We start from the raw sequence: 14,029 nt of genomic DNA, 5'->3' as shown, positions 1-14,029 counted from the left end.
GCAATTAGCAAGGAGTGAAATGTAAAAATTCTTAAATGTGATGGATGAATGCAATAAAAATATATATATATATGAAAAGACATTGCTATGCTAGGAGAGTCAGACTCAGAATAATATTAATAATAAATTAAAAAGCAAATTCGTAACGTTTTTTTCTTTTTAAAAATTACACGGTAATTTACACGGTACCTATTCTTTTAGCTCATCCACCGTAATTTAATCAAGAAACACCGTATTTTTAACCTTACAACACGGTAATTCTTGATTTACATATGGAAACACTGGCACAGTCACAAATTGTCAAGTCTGTGGTCTGTGTCTATTAAAAATTATTTATTTTCAACCACTTTTTTCCGAGGTTTTCCATTATCTCAAGGTGTTTATATTGTGATATTTTCCAACGACTTGACTTTGTTACTTGGATTTTGGTGATTCTGTTATAGTGAAGTGACTTGTGCTTTATTTTGAACTCTTACAACTCTACCGAGCAACTTTCTTTATTTCTTTGTACCTCTTTCAAGCTATTCGAAACTGCAAAGTATGGATTTACAGTGCATTGTCCTGATCGGGATGTGATGGAAAAAGCCATAAAACAAGAAAAAAGAAGAGCTCTATAAGTACCTAACTAATATAACCCCGACTACGTTTCTCGGACTACGATTTGCTGTAATAACAGAAAAAAAGTGTGTGCCCAGTTATAAAAATAAATAAAAGATTATTACCTTATTTATGTGTTTTATTGAAATTAACCATAGAAAAATAGAAATAAAAGAAAATTTAAAACCTATATATAGGTACCTATCTAGGTAGCGTATATACTGTACCTATAGGGATTAGTATATATAGCAGATCCTGTAGTTGCAACTCAGCTCAATAGATGGCGTTACCAAAAAATAGGGACTGATGACTCTATACCCGTATATTCAATGTACTCTGTGGACTGAAGTTTGAAATTTCCAAATGTTCCAATTTTTGGAACCCTCCAGTTTACATACCGTCCCTTGAGCCACTGGTATAATCGTTGTAGTTTCCATCTTGTAGCACTCCAACCAACTTGTAACTTCCTACCTTGCCTTTGAACAGGTAGTATTTGCAGAGATAATTTCGTACCTCGCCAACCACGCCGCCACGTGCTGTTTGCCGGACGCGTGTTTTTATCAAGTTGTATTATTTTACGACAATAGCAGAGTTATACCCAATCCATCCAAATAGTTTACGTGCTTGCGCCCATAACCTATTAATGTAAGAGAAACTCGTATCACATCTGCATTACATTTATTTCCCAAAATAATCAAACTACTGTTACAACATTTTATTAAGGTTTTTGACAAGAGTATATTATAATAACTACGTTTTTGGTATCTTCTATTAATCTATGGTCAGGTTTGTTGAAAAGGGACATAGACTATAAAGTATGCATTGCTACCTATATTTTAACATTTTATTACGACATAATGTACTTACAGTTTACCGCGCACTGGTACTCACAAACAACAACAACAACAGGGTCATCTCCGTTTGGTCGATAATCGACCAGACGGGGGTACGGGCCTCGAGGCTTTGCCTCCTTACCCGGGCGGGTCGCTGGGCATCTCTGTGCCCAGGTGTTTGTCTTTTAGCCTTTTCGGCTAGGGCCTGCCATCTTGGCTTGGGCCCTGGTGGTTAGGTGTGTCCGTTGGTAGGTCTCTGCACGACGGCGCTAAGCGTGTCGTCCTGTGCAGAGACGTTATCGGTGTCAAATCCGGTAGTTGTCTCGTCGTCTCGGTCATCGTCGCCATCGCCTGCGTTGCGCGCTGGTGAGGGCGATCGGAGAAGCTCCCGAGGTAATGGACGCCCGTCCATCGGACGTGGGATGAGTGGAGCAATGCCGTGGAGGTGTTCGCACGGTCCGTTGTCCGCGCGCGCAAACATGCGCCGCGCGAGTGTACGGACGTACTCCTCCACGGAGGGCGTCTTGAGGTCGCGGTGTATAACGTCGTTCCTCACGTACCTCGGAGCTTGGACGATTGTTCGCAGGCATTTGTTTTGCTGGACCTGTAGGCGGCGTCTCTGGTACTCGGAGCAAAGGGAGTACCAGGCTGGTGCCGCGTACGTCAATCGTGAGCGGACATAGGCTCCATAGATCCGGAGCTTGGTCTTCGGTGTGAGGCTCGAGGTGAGGACCTGGCGCAGCATCGACGTAGCCGCACATGCTTGATTAACGACGTGATTAACCATAGAGGTCATGTGCAAGCCAGAGTCGATGCGGCACCCCAAGTAGCGCACCGAAGTCTGCCACTCTATGTCCTGCCCCCGGAGACGGAGTTGACGGTACGGCTGCCGGGCGCCGAACAGGATGGCAGTCGTCTTCCCCACGTTGACTGCCATTCTCCATCTGTCCAGCCACTCCGGCAGCAGGTCCAGCAAACGTTGTAGACGATTGATGGCGACGATTTGGTGGTGCGACGACGCTAGATACGCGCTGTCATCGGCATATAGCGATAACAGCACGTCTTCCTCCCCCTCGCGCAGATGTTTGGCGAGGGTAGGGATGTCGTCCGTGTATACTGCGTATAGGCACGGGGATAGGCAGCTGCCCTGCGGTACTCCTGCAGGTATTGGGCGGGGCTGGGAGTCCTCGCCTTCTACGGACAACCCACCACCTCCCATGGCCCCACCAACCTCGCGGTTATATGGGCCGAAACGCGGGAGGGCGCCCGTTCGGTACTTGCTCGGTGGCTCTTTCCCGGGGCGCCTTCTTGACTCCCTACAAATTCTTTCTTTCCTGTCCTTGTCCCTAATTGGTCTTTCTCCCCTTTCTGGGGCAGACGTACACAACACGCAGATCCCCGCGTGCCCCGCGGTCCGGATCCTTCCTCAAACACCCACTGGTCCACGATCACGGTCCGAGCTGTTCCGCCTCTTGTGCCAGTGGTGCGCGAACTCCCGTAGCTTGCCGAAGTTTACCGCCGAAGCAACGAGGTCCTGGTAGTAAACCGGACCCTCTTCCTCGCGAACAATCCCGTCCAGCAGGGCGCACCGGAGGTCCTCGTACAGCGCACACTCCCACAAGACGTGGTGGAGGTCTTCCTCCGCCAGTCCGCACAAGCAACCACCACTCTCCACGAGGCACATGTCATGCAGGCGCTTGTTGAAGCATCCATGGCCTGTCAGGATCTGCGAGGTCTCATAGTCCGGTGCGACCCAGGTTGCCCTGAGCCGACCGGCCACGTCCGGGAAGAACCGACGCAGCTCACCACCTTTCGTCTCGTCCGTCCAGCGCGCTTGCCACTCCGCAACAATGGCCAACCCGATCTCGCGTTTACGCCTGCTCAACTCCGCTTTGACCACGGTCCTACGCGCCTCATCTACCCGGGCAGCACGGATCACCTCCAGGTCCGCCGGCAACACCCCCGCCAAAACAGCGAGGGCCGCGGCACTGTTCGATCGGTACGCCTTGGTCAAGAGGATCAGAGCGGGCCTCTGGGACCGGACCAACGACGTCCGCACAACATAGAGCGTCGCCCTCTCGGCCCAACACGCCGCAGCATACGTGACCGATGCTACATAGGTGCCGTAATAGAGAACGCGCAACGCGGGGTATCGAATGCCCCAGGAAGAGGTCGACACACGCGACATCTTCCCGAAGCAATTAGCGGCGCGCTCCCCGATCGATCGCGCATGCTCGGCGAAAGACAGACTTGAGTCGATCGTTACGCCCAGTACGACGGCAGACCGCAGGCCTTCTACGGACACTCGGAATGATCTGCCCTCCAGGAAGGATGCTACCAGCCGCACTATCGCAGGTGGTAGGTTGGTCGAGAGGAGCTTCGCCAGGAGGCCGGCATGCCACACTCGGTCGAAGGCCTTCTCGATATCGAGGAAGACTCCGACGGTGCAGTATCCTTTGTTCTTCTCGCTGGCGATAAAATTGAGTCCTCTCGCAAGCTGGAGCGTCGTAGAGTGGTAGCTGCGAAAGCCAAATTGTTCGGCCCGCGGTCGTAGGTGCGGGGCAAGCCTTCGCAGCAGTAGGCGCTCGAACAGCTTGGCAATGTGCGGCAGGAGGGTGATGGGTCTGTAGCTTCCTGGAAGGCGGCGGTCTTTTCCCGGTTTGGGGATGGTGATCACCTTCCCCAGTTTCCAAGTGTCCGGGAAATGGGCGGTGCGGAGAATGCCATTGAATAGTCTCGTGAGTGCGACGAGACCTCTTCTGGGCAGCTGCTGGATTGCGGCAATCGGGATTCTGTCGTAGCCTGGCGCCTTCCTTTTGGGGAGTCGGGAGACGGCCTTCCTCAGCTCTAACGGGGATATGAAATCGTCTCCCCGGAGCGGAGGGTTTTGGGACGACAGAAATTCCTCAATTTGGTCCTGGATCTCTGCGTGGTGCCTATACACGGCGTCGTCGTTGGCCGGTGGGTTGGGTGTGAACTGGGTCTCCATATACTCCGCCATGATCTCTGCGCGGTCTTTAGCGGAGTATCTTCGCCTACCCTGGCTGTCCAGCAGAGGGTAGACGGGTGAGTCGGTCCCGGTGAGCGTCTTGCACAGGTGGTAAAGCGTGGTCTCGGACTCGGACGCCGCGTCGATTGTCTTCTCCCAGTCTTCGTCTTCGCGTACTACGAGCGCGAGCGCCACCTCCTGTGCGAGACGGTTGAGATCACTCTTCACTCTCGGGCAGCGAGTCCGCGCCCATAGTTTGCGTAGGGCGCGCTTCTTCTCAAGCTTGTCCCGGAGTGAGCTCGGTAGTAGGTCTCTTTTCCTTGTAGGGGGTCTGGTTGTTGTGGCTTCGGTTTTGGCGTGCTGTATGGCCGATGTTATGGCGAATGCAGCCCGGTCGACGTCAGCTGGGGTCGTGATAGGTCCGGTGAGCTCAAACTCCGACAGCGCGGCCGCGTATTTCTCCCAATTTGTTTTTGTATTAGGCGGTCGCGGGATAGTGAAGTCGCGCTGGAGGTTGAGCGTGACCAATATGGGTAGGTGTTCAGTGTCGAGGTCATACATTGGCTCGACACTGATAGGGTGGTCCAGTCTGTGGTGTAGCACGATGTCCAACACATCTGGTTGGTGGTGATGGGCTGCAGGTATATTGGTCGGCGCGCCCGGTCCCAATACACCATAGTTGTGGCGCTCGCTGTCCTCGAGCAGCATCCTTCCGGCCGCGGAGTTGACGCGTGAGCCCCAAGCTTGGTGTTTCGCGTTTAGGTCCCCCACGACTAGTGTAGGCACTTACGACTCGAGGAGAGTGTGGACATCGGTACCGTGGAAAGGCTCGTTCGGCGGTCGGTAGGCGGCATAGATGTTAAGTTCCTTTTCGCCCGCTTGAACACGCACTCCCTGTGTGCGCAGAGATGTGTAGGGTGCGTGCTCGAGCTCCTCGTGTACTAGATCTCTCCGTACCAGGGCCGCTGTTCCTCTGTAGGCGTAGCCCCGGGGGGAGATCTCGTCGCGCCGGTACACGAAGTAATTGGGTACTCGGAGCTCTATGTGGTCCGCGAGCTTTGTTTCTCCCAGGAGGATGACATGTACGTCCTGCGACTGGGAGAGCTGCGTGAGCTCGCGGACGTGGCCTCTGATGCCGCCTGGATTCCAGTAAAGGATTCTCAGCCGGAATGGAGCCGAATGAGGGGTGTGAGGGCGGCCATTCCTGCTGCGATGGCCGCTGCGATTCCCTGGCCCTGCTGGTAGGTCGTTAGCCCGGTCATTAACGCCTCCATTACAACCCGGACTATGGCTAAAAAGTCCGGGTTGCTCTGTCCTTCCCCCTGGTTTATTTGTGTTGTAGGGGCGGGGGGCGGGGCTTGTGTTGGTCGGTGGGCGGAGTCTGTGCCTGGAACCGCCTGTACGGGTACAGGTCGGGAGGCCGTAATGGGTTCCTGCGCAGGTCCAGTAGCATCTCTCATTTGCCTCGGTTGAGGCGTTGAGGCGGCCGCGGGCTCAGCGCGCCTCGGTCGGGCGGTGCGGTTTCGCTTCCTCCTGCGCGGAAGCGGCTGGCCTCTCTCTATGGGTCGGTTGGCCGTCGCGGTCAGAGTGGTAGGACGAGTGTTGTCCTGGGCCATGGTAGCTCCAGTGGTCGGTGCTGCGGTAGGCGCGGACGATGCTGCGGTGGATGCGGGCGGTTCTTGAGCCTGGGGGGGTGGGGCCATTGCGGTGTTCTGTGCGGCAGTGGGAGGCGCTGCGGTCCCGCGCCGCGGCGGCTCTCGTCCCACAGGTGCGCGCGGGGGTGGCGGAGGCACAGCTATGCCTCTCCTCCTCGCTTCGCGCTTGTAATGACTGCATCTGCGGTCATTTGCGGCATGATTTTGGCCGCAGTTTGCGCAGATGGGCGGATCGTCTCGGGACCTTGTGCAGTCTCGGACGGGGTGGGGTCCGGCGCATCGGACGCACCGGAAGGGCCTGTGGCAGTTCACCGAATTGTGTGCGTACAATTGGCACCGGTGACACTGCGGCGGCTTGCTTCCTCCGCGCCAGGCCTCTATAGTTAATTGCGGCATGTAGAGGAGCTCGGTAGTGGCGTAAAGCTCCCGCAACTCTTCTTGTGTCATGTGGGCCAGCCGCACGTAGTACGTGCAGCCGTGCTTTCCCCGGGGCGGCGGGAGCGCTCTCGCCGCTTCGGCTGGGAAGCCGAGTGCGCGGAGCGCGGCGACCACCTCCTCCGTTGGCGTTTCAAGTGGTAGGCCCCGAATCGCCACCTTAGTGGGTATTTCGGCGGCCGGACTGTAGCAGTGCCATGAAATGGCACTGTCTTGTGCGGCGGCCACTGTAAGGTGGCGCTGTACGGCACGGAATTCCTCCGCCGTCCTGGGAAGGAAGCGCACCCCGCGTCCTAGGGGGCGTGCGTTTGGCGCGTGCCCCAGCGCTCTGCTGATCGTTTCAAAGTGCCTCGTCCAGTTTGGGAGGCACTCCACGATAATGGGTGGATAGGCAGAGCGCGGCGAGGGCTGCTGTGGGTCGGTCGCTGTATCCTGAGCGGCGGTCGGCGGCGGCGGGTGTCGCTGCGCGGTCGATGTGGCAGTGGGCGGCGGTGTTCGCCTCGGTGATGCGGCAGTCGCGGCGTAGGATGTGCTGGGCTGCGGCGACGCCATCCGCACATCCTCTTCCGCGTTACTTGGAGATGCGAGTCCGGCATAGCTGGTCGAGTTTTTCGGCCAGCTGTCGGACTCTTGTTGGCCGTAGGACTGTGCCGAATGCGACATTTGCATTGGCACTTCGGATGTCGATAATTGTGAACCGACGCGTGTCGGTGGCGTGGGTGAGGTGCATTGTACGGCGACGGGGGCGGCAGGCTCTGCTAATGCGGTGCGCTCTGCGATCGGTGTGGGGGGCCTTTCCGTCGGCGGGGGGCTTGAGGTGTAGGCCGGTGGGGGGGGAGTACCTCCTCCAATGATCGACTGTCCGTGCTCGATATGCTGGATGTCCGCGACGAGCAGGATGATTCGGATTTTCGAGACGGGCGGCCAGCAATGCTCAGCTTCACCCGTTTGTCCTCTTGATTGTCAGAAGATCCGGAGGATGACGTGGAGGGACGAGCGCGCTTGGCGATTTCATGACCGAGCGTAGGCTTAGCTACCCCGGACATGATGTGCCGCGGCTCATCGACCTCTTCTTCTTGGGGGTTTGGTGGTGGCGTAGGTCTTGAGGTTGACGCAACGGCTAGAGGTTGTCGTGATGAGACGACGACAGGGAACGGGGTGATCGTCTGATCAATTATATCCCGACGTACTACTGCACGTGGGATCCCCGTCCGTCCTCTTGCACGTGATTTGGTCCTTTGGTGCTTGGGATTGTCCGACATGGTCGGTGTTGCATTCGCTACCCTTAAACAGGGCGACGTGCTCTAACCGCTTGCGACCCAGCCGGGTGAGACCCCGAGGGGAGGCCCAGCTTAGGTGCCGCGTCCGGAGCAGCCGTCGACCCTGTTTGGTGTGGAGGGTTATGGCGTGCTGTTATGTATCCCAGCGGGTTCTTTCCTCAAGAAAGAAGCGCTGGGATGAATGCGATTATTGCCTCGGCTGGGTGCGATGCGTCCTCGCGCGGTTCGACCCGGCCGCTTCCTCAAGCCGCACGAGTGCGGCGAGTACAGCTGTCACCGGGGACCGCGGGGAGCAGGGTACGGAAAGACCGAGACTGAAACGCTATCTATGTCTGGGGGCTCAAGATCCCGGGATCGAGCACACACTGAGAACAATAGTGCACTGCACTATACAGACAAACAACACACACACTTAATCACTACTTGCTGGGTAATTCCACCAGGGGGCGCCACTGTTGTCGCAAACTGCACTGACATTCGGTCTCGAAGAGCCATGAATAAAACCCGTAGTTGGCAGAAGACATTTATTTGGTAAAATTCAATTTAATATACAGTACTGTTCGATCATAAGTAATAACTCGATGTAAAGTCAAACAGCGCCATCTAGTAAGTGAGAAGGTAGTTTTTTTTTACAATACTTTATCGTTCACAATTGGACACATGTAAAAAGTTATTTTTGACAAATCACGCAAAAAATCAAAGTGAGACCACAGGCGACAGACTCTCAAACATTTTTTTTTTTTTTTTTTTTACTTCATAAAACCGTATAACCGAACACTCTGAGTTCAAGCTTTTTAATTTAACACAGACTTAAATAACATTCATCCAGATTACAGAAATTTAGATAAAAATTGATTTATTTATCAGTTAAACCACCGACAGTTTGTAAAATAGTCTTCTAAAAGGTAAAGGTCGAGATGGCAATCTGGGTGGGAACGCCTCGCACACCCGAACACAGACAGACAGACAGACAACAAAGCGTTCCTATAAGGGTTCCGTTTTTCCTTTTGAGGTACGGAATCCTAAAAATCATGATTTTTAGGGTTCCTCGGCTTCGCCTCGGCCTTCCAATATAGATACTCGGCCATTAATCGCTTTATTTCAGGCCTGGAATGTAATGTACTATTGTGGTATTGATTCAATATACCTATCTGAAAAAACGGAAAAAAACGGAACGCAACCGTCAAGCTGTCATGTTGCAAAATCAGCTGTTCCTTAAATTTAAATTGAAATATATTAAAATTAACTAGAAATAAGTGAAAAAACAGTGTGAAATTATTATTATAAATAAATAAATAAATAAATAAGCCTTTTATTACTGAAAAAGGTACAAATTTACAATATTATTACAATTCTAAATGTGTAATTAGATACATGCTTTTTGCTTTAGGTATAAGTACATAATATAGTTGCTTAAAGTTACAGTAAGCAAGTTGGTTTACAATATTTTCTGGTTTTTATTTTATAGAACACAATTTTTGAATTTATTAATACATCTGAATATTTAAAATTTTTGATACTAAATCACAATTTTTTAAAAATTTGAAAAAACATTTATTTTTATTTTTATGGTAAGCTGAGACTTATTATGGTATCTATTATTATTTGCTATGTATAATAGTTATATAATACTAATTTACAATTAAAATTTTTATTATTTTTATCATTTATAACAATATTTATATATAACAATTATCTTGTTTTTTATTATATGATTTATTATTATGTTTTTTTTTTACGATGTTAAAAGAATGTAGGTACTATGTAAATCTCACATTGCATAATATATTAATCTGAATGTTCTTATTTATATAGTGTTATGCCTATTAAAATTTTAATACAATTTGATGAAATATTACTATTCTATACTGTCTATAACTGACAATAAAAATTAATCACAAGCAATTCTCTTTCCTATCTTCATAATAAGTAAGTAGGTATATAGGTTATAGAATTTATAATGGGCATAACGTTCCACATACAAGTAAATAGATAACTATTTTATTATATTTAAGATGACCTAATTATGACAAGTATATTTTTTAATTCCATGTATTAAAGAGTACAAGTACTTACAATGTAACTTAAAATAACGGCAATACCAGTATAAATAATTTATTAAGTTTTAGTAATCCTATTTAAGTAAATATTTTTAACTATGGTAAGTACTATGTTCTGCTATTTTCAGTTCGCCTTTTAGGCGAAGGCCTCCTCCTGTTGGTTATATTTTTCTTAATATTATATTTTATTACTCTTTGTCTTCTAGACTTTCCATTTTCACCATCAGAAGGGTTGTAGTCTAGCACTCCCACGGTGACCAGCCGGCTTGGGAGGCAGAGAGGGGCAATCTTAAGTTTAAAGTTATTTTTGCTTTTGAATTTTATGCTGTTTTCGTAACATTTTGTTATTTTTGTTGAATTTTACAACGTTATGATGGTTTGTCTCCAAAGGGGCGGATATATTTATTTTATACGCAGAACTTTTAGGAAGCAATTCTTTTTGGTTTTCTAAATAAACTATTTTGTCATATTTCAAAATCGCGTTTCTTCCTTGTTTTCTTTCTTCTTCAAGTTTTTTCCTTAATTCTTTCCTTTTTTCCAAGACTTCTTTGGGCAAATCCTCCATTATGTAATAATTTGTTTCTTTAAGACACTTTTTCTTTTTCAATAATTCTATTTTTTTCCCCACCGAAGACAAAACCACTATGACTGGTCTTAACTTATTTTTATTTTTACCCATTCTTCCTATGTATTCTATGCAGTTTTTATCAAAATTTAAATTCATTTTGCTGTTAATTATATTTATTATATTTTCTTCTAAATCTTGGTAGGTATTTTCTTTTTCCTCGATGCCAAAGAAGATTAAGTTTTTTCGTCTAATATATTTTTCCAAATAATTTATATGTTGCTGCTGCTTATTTATTTTTTCTTCTAGTTCGTTATATTTCTCCAAGATGACTAAGAATTTCTTATCAATATAATCACTTATTGCGTTTGTTATTTGTTCTTTCATATCTAGGAAGTCCTTTTTTTGCGAGTTAAACTGTTCTTTAATATCCTCTAGCAAGCGCGAAACACCTTCCATTGTTATTTTTTATTTTTATTTTACTCGTGGAATAGTGCCTAATGTGAAGTGATATCTCAGATAATTATTTTTTCCTATATTTAGGAAAAAATAATTATTATTATTTCTATTTCTTTATTATTATTTCTTATTTTTATTTCTTAGCACTTTCTCTTCGTTATAAGTACGTATTGCTCCCGTAATTTTATTTAGGTAGGTAGCTAGTTTTTAAGATTTAAATTTTAAATGTAGGTATGTAGAAATAATATCTGTATTAGAAGACCGGGATCGAATTCGGTGCTTTTTGTACTCGTCATTGGTCGAACATTCAACTCAACACTTCAATAGATTTAGCCTTTAGGTTATTTGCGGCAACAAGCAGGTAGGTAGGTAGGTAGGTGTGCAGTGCGACAAACGAATATTTTTATTCCAATTAAGTATTTTCATCAAACTTGGCACAAGAGATAACTTCGTAGGACCTATTTATTGTTGTGGTTTACATTAGGCATTAGTTTACCTTGTAATCGGCAAGTTTTATTGTTGCACATCGAACATTGGCGCCATGTTGGTACAATCGTCATGCGTATAAATAAAAAGCACTTTTTCGCGTATTTAACGGGCACTCACACATACGATAACATTTGCACGTAATTATTGAATATAGATCTTCAATTTATTACAATAAACAGACTAAGTATTGCACTTTAACTATTTTCTATTCACATAAATCACGGAGCTGATGTCACTGTGTTGCGCTGCAGCGCCCTCTCCCTCGAAATTATTATTATGCGGTTGTAAATACTGTAAATAACTGTGACATGCGACTATACATAAGCGACATAACCAGAAGAAGGATTTAAACGGAGGGTGGCTGCCGAGTGTTTGAAAATAAACGGCTTAAACTTGGGGAGTATTGCTTCTATTACCTAACTTATTCTTATATTTTATGTATTTCAATGTTATTTTACATAATTAGGTTAGGTACTAAACTCACTACTCTTTCTTTTCTCGAGAACATCGAGACACGTCCCTCCTCACACTAGGCAAAAACCTTTTTCCACTTACTTGACAAATAGTGGAAGTATAGTTGGAGAATAACGAATATTGCCTCAGACAATACTAACATTACACAATACATAATAAATACTAAGTCTAATGCAAAACAATAACTTTATAAATTAATAAGTACTTAATAGTAATAAGTGATGAACTTTGCATTTCATATTGACACCTAATTTTTTACAAATTAAGTACATTATTGTGTTGTAATATTTTGGTCCAGTTAGTGTAGGTGTAGATATACCAAATAACTATAAGTATCATTTTCCTTCACCCACATATATTATTTGGTGTGTTTCAGAGTAGTACACATACACAATGGCACCAACAACCAGGAGGGCAGTAGCTATGGAGGAGCAAGTGAAACTAAAAAATGCCCTCCGGGAACTAAAATCACTGAAACAGCTAAATGAGCAGTTGTTGAAGGAACAAGACGACAGTGAAGCTGAGTTAAGAGCCATTATTACAAAGAACACTCAATTGAAGGCTGAACTGGCTGACCTAAGCAATGTTCATACTATAGTACTGGAAGAACGGGACCAACTTCAGGAGGCGGTCGGCTCATTCAATCAGTGCATCCAAACATATGATGAGGCTCTTAGCAGGATTTCTATGTTGGAGAATGAATTGAGTAGAGCTCAGAAAACAATTGACGACCTTCAGTCTCAATTGCAAAGCCATGAAACAAAGGCAATAAATAATTTGTACGACGAGCTGCTCACTTCATCCCCAGACGCGCCAGGAGTGATCATAGATCTGACTTGTGACAGTCCGTGTGCTAGTAATACCAAGTCATTGCCGGAACATAACTTGGTATATTTGAATAGCCACAACAAAATAAAAAAATATATAAAACTTAGTAAAGTAATTAGAAAAACCAAAAGTTTGATAAAATCTCAAAAAACTCATACAAAAAATATTGCATTACGAAAGGAACGTTCTCAATTATTAAATAAGCTCGATGCTTATTGCTTATCTATTACAGAACTCCGGGATAAGTATAATTTGGATGTTCAAACCTTAAATGATGAAATTTCCAAATTGACTTATTCGCTACATAATGTCACAAACCAATACGAGCTGTCACAAAAACAGATTGATGAGCAAATACTGGCAGCAGATGAATTGTTAGCATTAAGTAACTATAACATGGCTCGCTTTGAGTCATTAACCAATAAGCATGAATGTTCTCCAAATGTACCTATTGTTCACCAAGATAGTCCTGCACCGCTCCCTGTGAAAACAGATACTTGTCCAGAGCAGTGTAGTATTGATGTTACAGAGGTTCCGTGTAGTATTGATGTTACAGAGGTTCCGTGTAGTATTGATGTTACAGAGGTTCCTTCATCTGTCAATATTAATCCCTCAGCTAAGCCAATAAAACAAACTATAATTATTTCTGACAGCTTAGGTAGAGGTCTGGGCTCCATAATGAGCTGTTGTTTAAAGCATTCAGTGATTAATAGATGTTCTCCTGGAGCTAGTTTTAACTATTTAATTAATAACTTAAATGAAAAATCATTGGATAGTAATACAAATGTTATATTATTGTTTGGGGACAGTTTACAAGTCAAAAAACAACAGATTGGAAAATGCATTCAAAAATTATTGCTCCTACATGAGAAAACAAAATGTAAATTTGTTTTGTGTGCTTTTCCTTATTCTGGTACATTAAACAAACAACAAAATGATAAAATACATACTTTAAATTTGAAAATGTATAATCTCACTAAACATTATAGTGAAGCTATTTTTTATTTTGACATTAATAGTATTAAATTGACTAATAAGTTTAAATTGACCGGAGACAGTATGTATCTGCCGAAGAGATGTAAGATGCATATTGCCTCACTATTAGCACATAATTTAAATGATTCAGTTACAAGTGTTGTAACAAACTCTTTTGACTCTTATACAAACTGTACTTCTAGTACAAATATTTATAATATTGACTCAAGTACTTCTAGTACAAATATTTATAATATTGACTCGAGTACTTCTAGTACTAATTTTTCTATTATTGACTCGAGCAATAGTGTAAGTACTATTAGGAACCCTATTGCTTGTTTAAACTAGACAGTAAGACAACGGAGGAGCCCTGTCACATGAAAAATGTAC

At 45.7% G+C, this 14,029-nt stretch overlaps 1 protein-coding gene across 1 annotated transcript; it reads right to left on the bottom strand.

Annotated features, from left to right (window-relative positions):
- Positions 1 to 5,205: 5,205 nt before the first annotated feature.
- On the bottom strand, positions 5,206 to 7,771 carry LOC117995951 (uncharacterized). Its single transcript, XM_034983966.1, has 3 exons — positions 7,454 to 7,771; positions 5,654 to 7,385; positions 5,206 to 5,558 (listed from the first exon to the last, which is right to left on the bottom strand). Exons 1-3 carry the CDS (start codon positions 7,769 to 7,771, stop codon positions 5,206 to 5,208), a joined length of 2,403 nt encoding a protein of 800 aa, XP_034839857.1.
- Positions 7,772 to 14,029: the final 6,258 nt, after the last annotated feature.

This window comes from Maniola hyperantus, unplaced genomic scaffold (genome assembly GCF_902806685.2).
Source record: "Maniola hyperantus unplaced genomic scaffold, iAphHyp1.2, whole genome shotgun sequence".
Classification (NCBI taxonomy): Eukaryota; Metazoa; Arthropoda; class Insecta; order Lepidoptera; family Nymphalidae; genus Maniola; species Maniola hyperantus.
This window is presented reverse-complemented; position numbering and strand designations above follow the sequence as displayed.

What these genes read in the sequence shown, in the direction of transcription:
- LOC117995951 (XM_034983966.1), bottom strand. Translation starts at nt 7,771, where the DNA reads ATGTCGGACAATCCCAAGCACCAAAGGACCAAATCACGTGCAAGAGGA. An exon ending in ACAATCAAGAGGACAAACGG is followed by an intron (nt 7,386 to 7,453) that starts GTGAAGCTGAGC and finishes GCGGACATCCAG; the next exon opens with CATATCGAGCACGGACAGTC. An exon ending in GCTAACGACCTACCAGCAGG is followed by an intron (nt 5,559 to 5,653) that starts GCCAGGGAATCG and finishes ACTGGAATCCAG; the next exon opens with GCGGCATCAGAGGCCACGTC.